The 17,259-nt window shown below is 46.1% G+C and overlaps 1 protein-coding gene across 1 annotated transcript in view; it reads left to right on the forward strand.

Annotated features, from left to right (window-relative positions):
• The window catches only part of LOC144768327 (carnosine synthase 1-like), a 595,298-nt gene extending 579,297 nt beyond the window's left edge, over positions 1–16,001 (forward strand). Inside the window, exon 8 of the mRNA XM_078651907.1 lies at positions 14,733–16,001. Within this exon, the coding sequence (XP_078508033.1) occupies positions 14,733–15,959 (1,227 nt within the window). The 3' untranslated portion in view covers positions 15,960–16,001. The remainder of the gene's footprint in view (positions 1–14,732) is intronic.
• The last annotated feature ends 1,258 nt before the right edge of the window (positions 16,002–17,259 follow it).

The raw sequence follows: 17,259 nt of genomic DNA on the forward strand, positions 1-17,259 counted from the left end.
GGACTCACCAAGTGCAGCAGAGTCGGAGCAGGCCCCAAGCAAGCAGGGGAGCCCACTGGAGCCAAAGAATACCGTTAAGAGGACCCACGGGCCAGGGGCAGAGGAGTCGCAAGAGGACCTCGAGCAGCTAACCAATGATGCAGACCCACAGTACAGAGAATGCAGTGATTATGAAGATCTTGGTACCAAGAGATGCTATGAGCTATAGCTTCTTGGAGTACAAACATTTCTGGAGAAGAGAGTCAATAAGCCTTGACAACAGCAAGTTGCGGAGGTGTGCGGAAGTGCGCAGGGGTGCTGTTCCAGTCGTTCGGCTGAGGGATACTGGCCTCAAACTCGGTAAGAAGACCGTGCAGGCCTCGAGGGAGTTGCAGAACCACAACCTCTGTTGCTGAGCCTCTTTGAGTCCGTGGGACATCAGGAGCAGCAGACCAGTCAGCTTAGTTTTGGTGCCTGCAGATGCAGGGGAGTGACTCCTTCACTCCACTGGAGATTTCTACAGGTGTCTTGGATGTGCACAGGCCTGGAGAAGAACCTTTATGGAGCACAGGCACAAATGACACAGAAGACTGGCAGGACAACAAGACCAGGAGTAGTAGGCGTCTTACAGATTCAATCTTGATTCCCAAAGAGACATCCAGAGATGTTCAAATTGCCCAGATGGTTGAAGATGAAGTGGTTTCAGATTTGAATCTTGTCCCATGATGAATCTGAGGAGCCACCCACAGGTAAGCCCTTAAGCACCTAAAGGAAAGGGTTGGGACGCTTCAGGGGTCCCTCCCAGAGGAGGGACTGGACAGAGGGGAGGTACTCCAATGTCCTTTGTCCAGTTTCACGCCAGAGTGGGAGCTAATGGCTCCCTGAACTGGTTCCAACTGGAGTATGCAAGGAGGGCACCAAATGTGCCCTTCATAGCAGTCTGGTGAAGCTAGCAAGTACCCCCACCCCAACCCAATACACTAAACCCTGTCTGGGAGGTGGTCACATATCCCTGTGACAGGAAACCTATTGTCCTGCCTAAATAATAATAATAATAATAGGGAGGTTTATAAAGCGCCTGGTTACGCACACCGGCGTGTCCAGGCGCTATGGTGAGTGGGAGTGATAGGGTCACAACAAAGAAACGGAGCTCGACAGCTAGACTAATGGATAAACAGATGAGTTTTGAGTTTCCCCCTGAATCTGGACTCTGATGATTCAAGGTGGAGTTCTAGCGGGAGCCTGTTCCAGCTTCTCGCTGCTAGAAACCGGAAGGACCTTCCCCCCGTACGTGCCTTTTTTACTTTAGGAATTTTTAGTAACCCCGAGCCCGAAGATCTCAAGGTTCGGGCAGGCTCATAGGGAGTAATGAGGTTCTGTAATGGCTTCGGTGCCTTGCCGCATATAATAAGGTGGCACGTGCATAGAGCCTTAAACTCAATTCTGCTCCTGACTGGAAGCCAATGGAGTGCCTGCAACGCTGACTTGGAGGCAGATCTTTTGGGTAGCCTCAGGACCAAGTGAGCCGCTGCGTTTTGTAGCACCTGAAGGCGATCAAGGCTCTTTCCCGTGGCACCCAAGTAAAGAAGATTGCCATAATCCAACCTTGCAGTGACCAAGGCATGCACCAGCGTCTTACGGGCCTCCGTGGGGAGAAGCTCGAGAGTCTTCCGCAGGCCTTTCAGAACGCCAAAGCATGCCCCCACCACGCGACTAATCTGTGGCGCAAATGTTAGCTCCGCATCGAGCCTGATGCCCAGGTTTTTGGCTTCCTGACATGGAGTAGGAATCGACCCCAGACAGGACGGCCACCATGCCGATGACCACACCGACGGGCCCCCCACCCACCACGAGCACCTCTGTTTTGCTGCCATTCAGCCTCAGGCAGTTGGTCGACATCCAGGATGCCAGCTCCTGCATGCATGCTCTGAACCTGTCAGCAGCAAGACCGGGCGCGCACGATAGGGAGATGACCAGCTGCCTGTCATCGGCATAGGACACTATGCGCAGCCCATGGGCCTCAACTATGGCTGCCACTGGGGAGACATATAGATTAAATAACGTAGGACTCAGGGACGAACCCTGAGGTACGCCCTGACCCAAGTTAATGTCTCTAGAGTAACAGTCCCCCAGCCGGACCTGAAACCTCCTGTCTACCAGGAATGACTGAATCCATTTCAGGCCGGCACCTGAAATCCCACCTTCTTTCAGACACTGCAGCAGAGTGACATGTGCTACAGTGTCAAATGCCGCGCTGAGGTCCAGGAGGACCAGGGCCTTCCCCTTCTTGAGCCTGGCTCAGCAGCAGGATGGTACCAAGAGATGCTATGAGCTAGAGCTTCTTGGAGTACAAACATTTCTGGAGAAGAGAGGCAATAAGCCTTGACAACAGCAAGTTGCGGAGGTGCGCGGAAGTGTGCAGGGGTGATGTTCCAGTCGTTCGGATGAGGGATACTGGCCTCAAACTCGGTAAGAAGACCGTGCAGGCCTCGAGGGAGTTGCAGAACCACAACCTCTGTTGCTGAGCCTCTTTGAGTCCGTGGGACATCAGGAGCAGCAGACCAGGAAGCTTAGTTGTGGTGCCTGCAGATGCAGGGGAGTGACTCCTTCACTCCACTGGAGATTTCTACAGGTGTCTTGGATGTGCACAGACCTGGAGAAGAACCTTTATGGAGCACAGGCACAAATGACACAGAAGACTGGCAGGACGACAAGACCAGGAGTAGTAAGAGTCTTACAGATTCAGTCTTGGTTCCCAAAGAGAAATCCAGAGATGTTCAAAGTGCCCAGATGGTTGAAGATGAAGTGGTTTCAGATTTGAATCTTGTCCCATGATGAATCTGAAGAGCCACCCACAGGTAAGCCCTTAAGCACCTAAAGGAAAGGGTTGGGACGCTTCAGGGGTCCCTCCCAGAGGAGGGACTGGACAGAGGGGAGGTACTCCAATGTCCTTTGTCCAGTTTCACGCCAGAGTGGGAGCTAATGGCATCTGAACTGGTTCCAACTGGAGTATGCAAGGAGGGCACCAAATGTGCCCTTCATAGCAGTCTGGTTAAGCTGGCAAGTACCCCCACCCCAACCCAATACACTAAATCATGTCTGGGAGGTGGTCACACATCCCTGTGACAGGAAACCTATTGTTCTGCCTTCTCCTTCTTGAGCCTGGCTCCGCAGCAGGATGGCAGAACCGTGTCTGTGGTCGGCAGCAGAACTAGCTTGCTGTTCGACCCTGAAAGGTTGGTACAGGGGAGCCCCCAGTACATGGAATCCTATATACAACACTGGAATCAGTGTAGGGATAAGATTTCAACATGTTTGATACCAAACATGACCAGTTTCAGTGCAGCCAATAAATAGTTAGCCATCTCCTAATTGACTTGATGTCCACTATATCTCAAATATGGCTGACCGCAAATACCACACCGAGACAATTGACTGCTAGGTTTGTAGGGGGTGTCCTGCTCATGCAGGGCACCTCACACTTATAACTAAACACTCTGGCTTTAGGATTGAAGTGCCTACCTTAGGGGTGACTTTTAAGTTTTAAGTACAGTGACCTCAGATATAAGGAAACGTATATCTGTTGTGCGTGGTGCTAGCACCAGCTCACATGGGTTGCAATGGCAGGCCTGTATTCACAGTTTGAGTGGTCTCTCATGGGTGGCATAATACATGCTGTAGCCCACGGGAGCCCCTGGTGTACCTATGCCCTGGGCACCTTAGTACCATATAGTAGGAACTTAGGAGTGTACACCAGTAGCCTATTGGGAAGGTACCAACGTACTTACCAAACTCCAATTTAGGGAGAGATCACAGTGACTGGGGTCCTGATTAGCAGGATCCCAGTCAGACAAGTCAGAAAACAGAATGACACTAGCAAAAAGTATGGGTGACGATGAAAGCAGATCCTACTTTCCTACATATATATATATATAGTCCTTTCTGATGCTTGCTATGAAATGTTATGAGTGATTTAAAATGTTACACGCCTCACAATGAACTCATATGATTAGGTTTCTGAATTTCTGTTTTCTACTGGTTTGAAATAAATGGGGACATATCTCCTGTATAAAGGGACAATATGCCTTAAATTCAATTGAAGTGAATATGATCCTCGAGACCCATGGAAAGCATATGAATAAATAAGCTTAAACAACTTTTAAGATTCAGCAATTTTTAGTTTTTATATTAAACATTGTTTAATTTTGTCAATAATAAATAAACTGTGAGCATGGCGTCAGCAAAGGATTTTTCTGTCAGCTGGCATGTGTTTTGCAGCGCAGCAGAATAATTGGATGGGGATGGTTAGTAGGAATATTGTTTATTTATTTATTTATTGTTAGAGGGTTTTATTTAGCACTGTCTTGATCCCAAGAGGCTTTAGAGTGTTACCGTACAGAGTAGACAAAAGTAACAACCAAAGATAAAGAGCTTATGTACACAGTACGGTAGATAAATAAAACACATGATGTACATTGATGTACGGCCTTCAATAAAATGGTCAAGTATGTGAATCGAAATAAATCAGGAATGTTATGTTATGTTATTATTATTTTTTTCTTCAAAACTCATTTTATTGAATCAGCAGATATAGTAATTGCAAGCATTACAAAGTAATGAAAACATACAGTTGTCAATATACTGATTTCTAGGCAGGTGACTATTATATAGCATTGTAGAACAAGAAAGTAAACCATTCGGGCCTGTAAACAACAGTACCAAACATTTTTAACAGCTGTGTCGCATACCACAGAACAAAACCAGGTCATGCCCATCAAGCCTATTTATGTACATCATACCTAATTGAACAACGTCACTGCCCTGTGCTGTCTCTCTATATGGTTTCAACTTCCGCAGGTTGTGGAGGAGGCGGTTCTAATGAGAGGCCCCTAAAATCCGCCCATCGTTTCCATATTTTAAAGCGTTTCTGAGGGCACCCTCGCGCTTTAAAGATGGGCTGCCCCTGAACCATACACCAGTTGAAACCTTTCTTCCAAGCACTCAGTTTAGGTTTAGCCGGATCCTTCCATGCCCTTGCAATATCCCTTTTACCTAGGGTAAGACCCAAGGACAGTACATGTATTTTAAAGATGTTACCCCAATTTCATCTGTGATGTGCAGAAGAACGAGCCTGGGAGAGAGAGGTAGGACCCAACCTAACACTTCAAATAAGCAGCGAGTAACACCCCTCCAAAACCGGCCCAGCGCATCACACCTCCGAATTGTATGCAGTAATGTACCTTCCTCGCTACCACATCGTAGGCACATAGGGAAGTCCATCAGCCCTGCCCTCCACAGTCTATATCTAGTGAAATAAGTGCGGTGTAAATACCTAAATTGGATTAGCCTAAGATGGGATGCAATTGCAGCAGCCCTCGGGGACTCCAAGGCCTCTATCCAGTCATGGCTGTCTAAAGGACTCAAGTCTGTCTGCCATTTATCCTGGGGGGGATCTAAAGTCGTGGAAAGATTCGTCACTAACGTTTGGTAGATCTTTGTGGTTTTATGGTCGCCCAAGTCCCCCATAAAACAGGTTGGGGTTGACTAGAATAAATGAGTCTTAAGTGCCTTCCTAAAAAGAAAAGGGTTTTCACAGAGACAAAGTTGTGTGGGCAAGTTATTCCAAGGATGAGGGGCAATGAACGAGAAAGATCTACAGCCAGTCCTAGCCTTCTTAAACCTGGGGACTGTAAGGAGAGCTTTGTCACTGGAGCTAAGGAGTCTCACTGGAGTGTAGGGCAGAATCTTAGCAGCTAAAAAGGAAGGCTATCTTAGCGAGAGGGGCCATGTAAATATTAAAAAGGTTAGGCTCAGGAAGGAGCCCTGGGGACCCAAAGAGAGAAGAGCCTACAACCAATAAAGAAACATGCACATATTATGACAAAATCTTTAAGGAGGAAGCATCACGAAATAAGTGAAAGGTGGAATATGCTTGCATTGTTTTTAAATAAAACCCAAGTAATGGGTGAGTACTAACCCTGGGTAATGAACTCCACTCTGCTACAGGAGTTTTGTTAACTACGCATGTACTCTGTTCCTCCACGTAGCAGAATCAGCTACTTAACTGTACCCACAAATGCTTTGAAAAAGCAACTTTACATGCTAAAACGCACATAACCAATTCACAAAAATGAAATTTGGAAATTATTATATCAAGCTGTAGATCAATGCTTTTCCATTGTGCTCATTAGGGACACCTAGTAACGACTAGTGGAACTGCAGCTTCATGAAAGGGTTTCAATGCTTCTGCATTTGACTTGTGAGAGACACCTACTAACGGCTAGTGGAACTGCAGCTTGATGTAATAATTTCAATGCTTTTGCATTTGACTTTTGAGGGACACCTAGTAACGACTAGTTGAAGTGCAGCTCTTTGTAGAATTATTTTGATATTGGATACTATAATATTCACGTCCCACTGCTAATCTAATCCCATAATGCTTTGTAGGGCCTTTGGTTGGGATTGTATTTTTGCCCATAACTGTGCTTGGGGTGGTCCTAAGAGGATTGGACCACCACTGAATCATTCAGCAAGATGTGCTCTTTGTTTTCAAGGCATCTACTTGGTTCTCTTCCTAGGTTAGGAAGGATCCCGAAATCATCACCTCTATCACTGCTTGCTAAATTGTCATTTTCACGTTTGTTAAATGACTATATACATTTTAGCATGTAAAGACAGAAACACTTGTTATTTTATCAAAGGTATATGAGGTTTCTGTTATATTCATTGTGAGTCCCATATTGAAGTTACTAATCTGAATTCACTGAGTTTTTGTTCAGCTTTGTGGAATTCTGCATAGTATTACTCCGCCAACTACACCCACCCCTAGTGCGTACTACAGTAGAGAATGTCCAGATAAGCTTCTAAGGTTTTTCTGAAAGTGAACTGTAATGTGTAGATGATGGGGCCATCTAGGAGGAATTGTTGGAGAAGCCAAGTTTTCATATCCCCTCTGAAGACCTTAAAAGAAGTGTTTGATTTAATTGGTGGGAGAATGTCCCCCCACAACACAAGAACACACAGTGGCGGCTCCTCTGCAATGACATAGGAGCATTACCCCACTGCCTGATGCAGAGCCAGCAAACGAAAAATAAAACGATGCTCCAGCATTGTTTTATTTTTTATTTGCTGGCTCTGAGCCAGCTTGTGCATGGATGAGCGTGGCATTGGAGGGTGTAGGAGAAGTGCTTGTGCACTCCCTAAGTGCACATGTGTGTTTGGCTGGCCGTATCAGGCTGACCAAAACACACATGCACACTTAGGTTTCTCCAGCCCGGCTGCATTCAGCAGCCGGGATGGAGAAATCCCATGGATTCCATGACCTGAGTAGAGTGTCTTTGCTGCTCACTCAGGCCAATCCCTGTGCTGTTCTGCAGCACAGGGATAGGCTGGGAGTCTGTCTTAGGGGCTGCTGGGACCCAGAAGAGGCCAGCAGGAGCGACACGACAGAAGAGACAGCCGGCGGCGTCAGGTAAGTGTTTTTGAATTATTATTCTTAACCTGTCTGTCCCCCCTCATCGTGCCCTTACTCACACAACCCCCCTCACTCCTTACACCCACCACCCCACCCTTTGTTAGTGAGGGCTGTCACTGGGAGCACACCCTGAATACACTTGAGGGTTATTTTTCTCTGGCAAGAGGAAAGTTTGAGTAGAAGGTTTTGGAGCCACGAAGGAGAAATTGACCTCCAGAAATGACCAATTCTGAGAGATAGATCGTGGACTTTGTGTGAAGAACTTTGCGAATAATGCGGAACAGTTTCAGAATACGTCTTGCTTCAATCCACAGCTAGTTTAAAGATATCAAGATGGGTATATTGTGATTGGACTCCACAATAGTAATAAGGAAATAGAGTGGAGGCCTGCCTTGAATGGGAGTGTTACTGAATTAGAAGACCTGTAGATGAATGGATTGGTAGGTTGATGGATGTGTTGATAGAAATCAGGTGTAGAATGTATGGATGCATGGATGCTGTTGAAGCATTATTCTTTTTTTTACTTGTTTCTCTCACATCACCAAAGAGCGTCTGTAAAGCAAGAAAAACTGCATCGTCTAACTATCCGCCGAGCAGTCACTGCAATCGCCCTGGTTCGTTTCCACCTGGACCCTCACCTTGCCAGTGAATCGGTGTAATCAGAAGGACGGGTAGCCAACACCAAAGGAGCCACACCAAATTTGAAAGTCCGAACATATAGACAGGTCAGGACTCTTAGCTGTTCTCTGATCAAGGCAGCCGATCCTGACTTAGTCTTCCGCTGTCGGGGGCATGGGATCTCTCCATTTCAAGCAAATTTCCCTGCAGGCGATAAGAATCAAATAAAAGAGCAACCTTCTGTGGGACCGCCTCAACAGTAAAGTTATCGCACCATCATTTCCTAGGAGGATAAGTGTTGCATTAAATTTAATCTCCCGATCGATGATACCTTTTAGTGCTAATTCTATACCGTCCCCGAAATGTCTCAGACACGGGTATTCAATGAAAATATGGTCATCATTGGCTCCTAAGCAGCCACACTTCACACACTTAGGGTGAGGTTGAGGGGCAATCTTGGATATTTTGTGCGGAGTCCAATAGAGATGATTAGTTGTGAAAAAGTGGTTTCGCTTCAAGTTAGCAGGTCGAAGAGTTGAGTACAAAGTCTTGAATGAACTATACCAAGCTGACTTGACCTCCTCTGAAAGAGTCCTTCTCCATACAACATAAGGAGAAGTGTGGCTCACTGGTTAGAGGAGGCAGACCTGGAAGCAGAGGTCAGCCCGGGACCAGGGTTCAATTCCCGGCTCGGCGGGGTCTTGAGTCCTAAAATGTCCATGGACTCGACAATTCTCGCTCCGGTGCCTACTCGATTCATGGGTTCACACTCTGCGACTCTGGGCAATAGCTTGCTTAATCTCCGCAGCGGCCTCTCGTGGCGGGATGCCTGGCTTTCACCTTGCGGATACCCTGCCGGGGTTATCTCACAGAGGAATACCAGGACGGGTTCCCTAAGCAAGCGCTTAGAAACCGCTCGGTGATTTGTGCTATATAAATTCCTGTACAAGGACATGACAACGTTTCCTCCTCTGCCACCAAGAATACCTCATACCACCTTGCTACCTCTTTATTCTTAAGCCTGATGTCCTTGAGAGACAGCACCAAATCATAATAACCCCAAATCTCCTTTTTTGATGCCACAAACCAGCAGGATAGATGGATAAACTTAAATCTAGACAACTAATTGCTGGTTTTAGCATTCAATACTTCCCAAGGGTGCACTCCTTCCTTCCGATGATACCAAATCAGACCAAGTTGTAACCCCCCCCCTTCTGATTGGAAGACTTAAAGCATCCTTTAAACATTCTGGTGTTCTGGGGAGTCCCAAATTGGAGCAAAATATGAATAGTATCCAATGCCCCACCTCCTCCTAACTCTATACCAGATATCCAAGGCAGATCTCAGTACCTTTAATCGAACCTTCTTAAAGAGCCTGGGAGCACCAAATTTATATAGAAAGCCCTCCACACTCCGGTGCCTTACCATCTACCCCAAAAGTTTCCCCAAGTGGAACCATTTGCTTTTACCAGAAACATCGGGATATTTTTAAATGGAAAAGCAACACAATGCCAGTTTAAATCAGGAAGAGCCAATCCTCTTTATTCAGCTTGTGCCCAAGTTTGTTCCAGGATAGTCTAGCTCCATTATGGGTCCAAATAAAACTCGCCACCTTCCTCTGAATTTTATCAATACCCTGACGGGGAAACCCAAGTGGAATAGCATTAAAAAGATAGGTTAGTTTATGAAGGATAACCATTTTTATCAGATTGACTCATCCATAGGTTGTCAACGGGAGATGTTTCCACCTACTTAATAGGCATTAAGTCTCTTTAGTAACCCTTGACAGATTAAGATGTGGTATTCTTTCTATATTGCTTACTACTGTGATACACAGATCAGGGGCGGCTGGTGACATTTGAAAGTGGTGGGGCGTAAACTAATTTGCATATTGCACCACAGCGAGCGAGCGCAGCGAGCGAGCCCAAACCACCTTGCATCCATCCATACATCATTCATGCATCCACCCATCCATCCACCCACCCACCCATCCTGCATCCATACATCATTCATTCATGCATCCACCCATCCATCCACCCATCCATTCTGCATCCATCCTGCATCCATCATTCATTCATGCATCCACCCATCCATCCATCCATCCTGCATCCATCATTCATTCATGCATCCATCCTGCATCCATCCATCATTCATTCATGCATCCACCCATCCATCCTGCATCCATCATTCATTCATGCATCCACCCATCCATCCACCCATCCTGCATCCATCCTGCATCCATCATTCATTCATGCATTCATCCATCCTGCATCCATCATTCATTCATGCATCCACCCATCCATCCACCCACCCACCCACCCATCCTGCATCCATACATCATTCATTCAGGCATCCACCCATCCATCCTGCATCCATCATTCATTCATGCATCCACCCATCCATCCATCCACCCATCCATCCACCCACCCTGCATCCATACATCATTCATTCATGCATCCATCCATCCATCCATCCTGCATCCATCTTGCATCCATCCATCCATCATTCATTAATTCGCCCCAATGGACGCACCGCGCCTGCTCCACTCTCCCTCCAGTCTCTCTCTCTCTCCATCTTCAAGTCTCAGCCTCTCTCTCTCTTCCTCCTCCGAGGCCCCGCACCCTCTCAGTCTCTCCCCTCTCCACCCTCAAGCCTCTGCCCTCCTCAGTCTATCTCCCTCCTCCTCTTCCAACTTATCGCAAGAATGTATTTTTCATGCTGCTCTTGAAATCTGCAGTCTGTCTGAGACCGTATTCGTGGATTGGCGCACATGCACCAGTGAAATATGTTCACCCCTAGGGTTTTTTTCCGAAACTTGGCGTAGCATACTTACAACTTTTGGACACTAAAAAGGCTAACACGAGTATCCTGCTGAAATAATGTTCACATCAATTAGGAGCGATTTGAAGCTTTGCCAATTTACAGCACATGAAATGCCTCTATCACTGTAAAATGAGGCATTAGTACGATTGATAAACTGGTTAGACAATGGTATGATAATACGCCATGTTTATGGACTATAAGGCACAGCGTTTCTTTAAAGTACTTTATTTTTTAATAATTTTAAATGCTTTGATTATTTTGCGCTCTCTAGTCCACAACTCCGCTCTTTTCATTAGCCCCCACACCCTCCCTGTCTAATGTAGCCAGTAGAGATCTGCGTTGCCGCCGGTTTAGATTAGGCTATGTTTCGCTGGGCAGTCCGTTCAACAATGGTATATTCCAGTGAGGCTGGAACTCCTTACCTATTCTTTACATTTCAAGCACAAAGTACGAGGACAGATAGCTCAATTTCGCAGACCGGGAGATAATAAGAGAGAATGCCTGGTGTCAGCTGGAGCATTGTGCATAATGATTGCATAATGATTGGCCGTGTTGCTCGTACACACACTCTCTCTCTTTGCTCCTGCCACACGCCCTCACCTCGGCATCCCTTACTATCTTCCCTCCTTCAGACTCAGAGCCGACGTGCCGCTGCCACATTCGAGGGTTTCTTGGAAGGCAGTGCCGGGCGTTCAGCTGCTCTGTGGTGCAGGAGGGAGGTCTTGCTACAAAACTTAAACTACAAGTACCAGATTTCAAAGTGACGTCTAACTGGATGACCTAGGCGGTTGGGGAAGGTGGGGGGGGGGATAGGGAAGGCGTTTCATTGAATGATTACATAAAAACAAATACATAAACTTACAAGGCATCTCCCGCTCCGGTCCCGCGTATCGTCACCCACAAGATGTCGGTGGAATTAACTTCTCCCCGCTCTTTTCTTTGAAGTGGACTGGCAAATCAGAAGAATGGGGGCGGCTACTCGGCTGTATCCTGGCATGGGACAGGGCATAGGGCGACCCTACGTCACCGCCCGAGCAGGTTCCTATCCTCAGACTCCACCACTACACTAGGCATGCGCAGCATACTTAATGTAATGGCAATGGAGTGGGGAGCTGAAAAACGAAAGCGCCCTTCTCGCAGATGCGCAGTCGGAGTCCAGTTCTGGACTCCTGCTGCTCTCACCTGCGTGCGCTGTGCGTCTGTTGACTCATGCGCACTTTCACTTGTGAAGCTGCTGCCAGCACAGGTCGGAAATGTAAACAGACGATAGTCTGCTTGCATTCTTGCCCGATTCAGTGAGCAGTTTCTCTTTGTTATTGCTTAGTGGGGCGCTGCCCAGCTGCCCCTATGGACCAGCCGCCACTGACACAGATATCTAAACTTAGAACTTACTTTCCCCTCCCAATTCGCAATATTTCAACACATAACCTCAGTTTTGGCTGTATTAACCAAAAAACCTGAAAAAGAGCCAAATTCCGCCAAGAGTTGTTCCACTCTCGGGATTGAAGTTAAGGGGTCAGCCATATAGATTAATAAGTCATTGGCTTAAAGTGCGACTTTACAGCTATATGGTGAGGAACTGAATGGGACAACTAAGGCATCCAATATCAGCTGTTGGGTGAGAGGCTCTATATAAATATCAAAAAGAAGAGGAGATAAAGGGCAACCCTGTTGTGTCTCTCTTATTATCTTAAAACTAGGGGATTATAAGCCATTAAAAAAGATCCTGGCCAAAGCTCCCGCGTAGATCGGCTTAAGTGTGCTAATAAATTTAGGGCTGAATCCCACTGAACTCAATACCTCCCAGAGGATGACCCAGCATACACTGTCAAATGCCTTGACGGTATCTTACACTAATATGGCCAAAGGGGCAGACCGTTCTATGGCAAGAGCAATCATGCCAATTAACTGTTGTGTCTGTTCTTGTATATATCTTTTAGGAATAAAGCCCTTCTGATGTAAGTGGATGAGCTGAGGAGCGAGCTTAGCCATTTTCCCTGCTAAAATACTAATAAAGATCTTATCACCCGCATTAAGCAGAGAGATTTGCCGTTTAAGAGTCTGCCCTAGTAGGGTCTTTCGAAGGTTTCAAAATGAGAACTATGGAGGCCTCTTTGCAAGATTTAGGACCTGGCCACCATACCTATAAATTAAATATAGAGTTAAACAGAGCTTCCAGGAATTACATCAGTTCCTCAATTAGAAGACTATTCACCCAGATGCATCAAAGTTATGTTTTGCGAGTCCTTAATAGCGAATTTTAAGGATTCGCTATTAAAGACTCGCAAAACGGGATTCATGTAGGAATCGCAATGTTATTTGCGATTCCTACTGATTCCTTATTTGCGATTCGCTAATTGCTAATCCCAAATAAGGAATGGCTTTTTCATTCATTCCTATGGGCCTTTAATGGGGAGTCATCCCTTTTTTTGCGATTCGCAATTAGCGAATCGCAAATGTGTCGCAATTTCAAGGGTGCCAGGGTGTCCAAAGAACACCCTGTTGCACCCCTGAAATGGTAATGTTCACTGGTGTTGCGCACACACATGTCCCAAGGACATGTGTGTGTGTGTAATATACAACTTACAAAAATGCACTAAAGTGCATATTTCTAAGTTTTTGCTATTTACCACGTAGTTTGAATTCGCGGTAAATAGCGACCCCAGATTGTGAATTCGCAATCTTGGAATGGTTCACGCATTGTATTTAAGGAATCGCAAATTGCGATTCCTTAAATGCAATCGCAATTTGAGAACTCGCAATTAATTGCGAATTCTTAAATTGCGAGTGCATGAACCCTTGATGCATCTCAAATGCCATTTTTGCGGGCGCAAACGGCCGAATTTTGTGATTCGCACCGTTTGCACTCGCAAAAATTGCTTGATGCATCTACCTGTATATACTTTATTTGGTAAGGCATCAGTACCTACGTCTTTACCTTTCCTACCCTTAGATATACTCAAATGGATCTCCTCCTTAGTAATTGGAGCATCAAGAGCCTCACTTCCCTTATCTATTAAGTTGGGGAGCTGTAGCTTCCTCAACCATGACTTAATCCACCCCAAATCAGGAGAGATTTCTTCCCCATGTAGGCTACAAAAGAGAGACATTAAACAGGCCTGCATATCTCTCTGCTTCCCTGAGATGTCCCCTCTATCGTTTAAGACCAACTTTTCAATAAAATTTCAAGACCTGTCTGTCCTCCAGGCTAGTAGGGCACCAGCTTTTTCCCCATATTCAAAAATATACATGGACGTTTAAGGCCTTTCTCAGAGTGAAACTGAAAAGCTTGTCTTCTGCTAAAAAAAGGGCTGAACGTTCAAGCCTACACATCTTGGAGGATACAATAGGCTTATTGGAGGGCAGTCTGCTCAAAGCTAGAATCTGGCCCCCTGATAATCAGCCAAGGTTGCGGAAGCAACTTGAGGACGCAAGGTTAGAATACAGGGTCTATTTGGACCAAAAATGTAAGGCTCAGTGGAATGTAATGTCCATGCAGATTGCAGTTGTAGCATTATTGTTTGCATTGTGTATTGCAGGTGAAATAAGGTTTAGGCAGATGGGTGAGTTAGAGAGGGCAGGTAACAATATGGCATATTTATGGAATATCTGTGGGACAATCGTTCTATGGAAAGCTATATGGATAGGTCAACGAATGCAGAGATGGATAGATAACTCAATGAGAGAAACAATGGAAGGTAAATGTAAGTGGATGGATACTTTGTGGGTGGTAGTGCCTACCGATGCACCTTAAAACAATTGGCTGGTTGAAATAACTACCTGGTTAGATTAAGCACTGGGTTAGATAATAACATTGTGTCTCTTATTCTGTTTCTAGATTCACCTGATTGAATCAGACCCAAATCACTTTGCTGCAAGCATTGTGCACAACTTCATTCACTATGACATGACTGACCACAAGCAGGATGAGGCTCATGCCCAGTGGATCTTGAAGATGGTACGTGACTGTAAAATGCATCTGGATGGATGTGTCGCTTTCTGGCATGACTGCACTATCCTTGCTGCCTTAGTATGTGAGCAGCTAGGCCTCCGCTCCAACTCAGTGTCAGCCATACTCCTATCTAATAAGAAGAGTCGCACCCACCTCAGCCTGCTTAACTGCAAAGACAGTGCTTTCTCGACTACCATTGCTTCCTATGCCTTGCCTTCCTACCAAGTGAAAAGTCACACTAATATTGAGAAGGTTTCTAGCTGCGTTGCCTACCCTTGTGTGATGAAATTAGAATTTGGGAGCGGAGGCATAGGAGTTCATATGGTGGAGAATAAAGAGCAGTGTCACCAGCACTACAAGAACATCTCAAGCAAAATGAAAGAAGAAAGAGACTGCCCCGGCATTGGGCTGAGCTATGGAAATGCCATGGTGCTTGTGGAATATGTCTCTGGTTCAGAACACGATGTTGACATCATCATCTATGATGGTCAGCTTATGGGAGCATTTGTCTCTGATAATGGGCCCACCAGGGTACCCGATTTCAATGAGACAGCTGCCTGCATGCCTACATTTCTCCCAGCAGACAAGGAGGCCCAGCTTGTGATGGCTGCCTACCAATGCTGTCTTAGTTGTGGGCTGGTTGATGGAGTCTTTAATGTAGAGTTTAAGATGATGCCTACAGGGCCGAAGCTCATTGAGATCAATCCCCGGATTGCAGGATATTTTCTCCGTCACTGGATCCTGGAGATCTACGGTGAAGACATCATGCTGGCCAATCTTATGGTGGCCTGCAGTGTGCCACCCCTAATGCCAGTACGTCGTGCCCGTCCATGCACTCACCTCGTGGGTATCTTGTGTGTGCATCCTTTGCACCAACAAGTTCTGAGAACCAGCCTGAAGACTCTGCAGGCCTTACATGAGCGTGGTGTGATCCGGATGACCATTTTGTTTGATGGAAACGTGGCAGTTGATTTTGCAGAGCTGTATTGCTGTGTGGCCTGTGTCGGCGAGACTCGGGATAAGGCATGCCTGCAACTGATAAGTATTTGTCGTGTTCTGGGCATTGACACCATGGAATATCCAGTGCCCTACTTCATCTCTGAATTCAAGTAGCATTTAAACATGCCTGCAGTACCAGGGAACTCATATTTGAGATTTAATAGACATGAATATGGTATGTAGTATTATTCCTTGAGGGCGCCATATTCTCACAAGACTACCACTAGCAAACATCAGACAGAGCAGCAAACAGGCAGACAGCACACATGCACACACACAGCATTTCTTGTCCCACACCAACCAACCACTCCATCCCCACCTTTCCTTGGGAGAAAGTACACAGAGTAAAGAACTGCATATTCCATCATTTCAATCAATCAGTTAGTTGTGTATTTCCATTGTATCAAACGTGGTCTGTGGTTTATGTTCCAAAGTATGCTTTGGCTGCTTTGTTTAGAAACTTTCCCTGATTATAAAGATGTCAGTGAACACATAAATACTTATCATGCATCCTTAATTAACAAGCTCTGGCTGGGAAAGCCAATAATTCTAGCTTTTTGTTAGGGGAGTGTTTGATAATAGCTGAGCCACTGTGTTTGTCGTGCCCACTGCCATTTCTCTCAGGGCTCAGCAGACTTTCCAGTGTCACACTTGTGCACTGTCATGTCGGAACCCCTGCCTAAGCCATATACACTACACAAACTACAAAATGCTTTATTTAAATCATCAACAAAACAATAATTATGCAAAAACCTTACGTTTATTTTTAATGTGAAGGTTGATCTTTCCAATTTTTTGTTTCATTATAAAAGACAATGTGATACAATCGACTCTAGCAAATCACTATGGACTGATTATGAGTTTGGCAGTCCGATGACCCGACAAACCCATGGTGGCTGTGCAGCAACTGCTGCACCAGTGGTTCGACCGCTATATTACGATTACGGTGGTTGGACCACCATAGGGTTGCCACAACCACCAGGAATCTATGATCCCTGGCAGTGGCGCAGCGATCAGAGGCTCGCAACATGCTGGCGGTGCCCCTGCAGCACCACCAAGCATATTAGGAGTTTCTTTACCGCAAGTATTTTTTTATGGTGGTAAGCCTGCCATGAAAAGTGTGGGGTGAGGAAATAAAGGCCCCCTGTTGTCTCAAGTGCTGGAGATGAATGCAAGAGGGGGCACATGGTGTGCCCCCTGTCTGCATGCTCCCCCTGTTTCAGCAACGGAATGGAATTTCCAGTCCATGCCATGCTGGAACACGCTGTATTTGTTCCACGGTGCTGCCTTTTTACAGCCCTCCTTTGGGCCTTAGAAAGGAAGTGCTATGGGCCAGCCGCCGCAGCGCTACCCGCCCGGATTACAAGTTGTAATCCGGCGGACGGAGGGCGGTGGAGTTTAGCTGTGTGGGAGC

The sequence above is a fragment of the Lissotriton helveticus genome, chromosome 1_1, assembly GCF_964261635.1.
Source record: "Lissotriton helveticus chromosome 1_1, aLisHel1.1, whole genome shotgun sequence".
Lineage (NCBI taxonomy): Eukaryota > Metazoa > Chordata > Amphibia > Caudata > Salamandridae > Lissotriton > Lissotriton helveticus.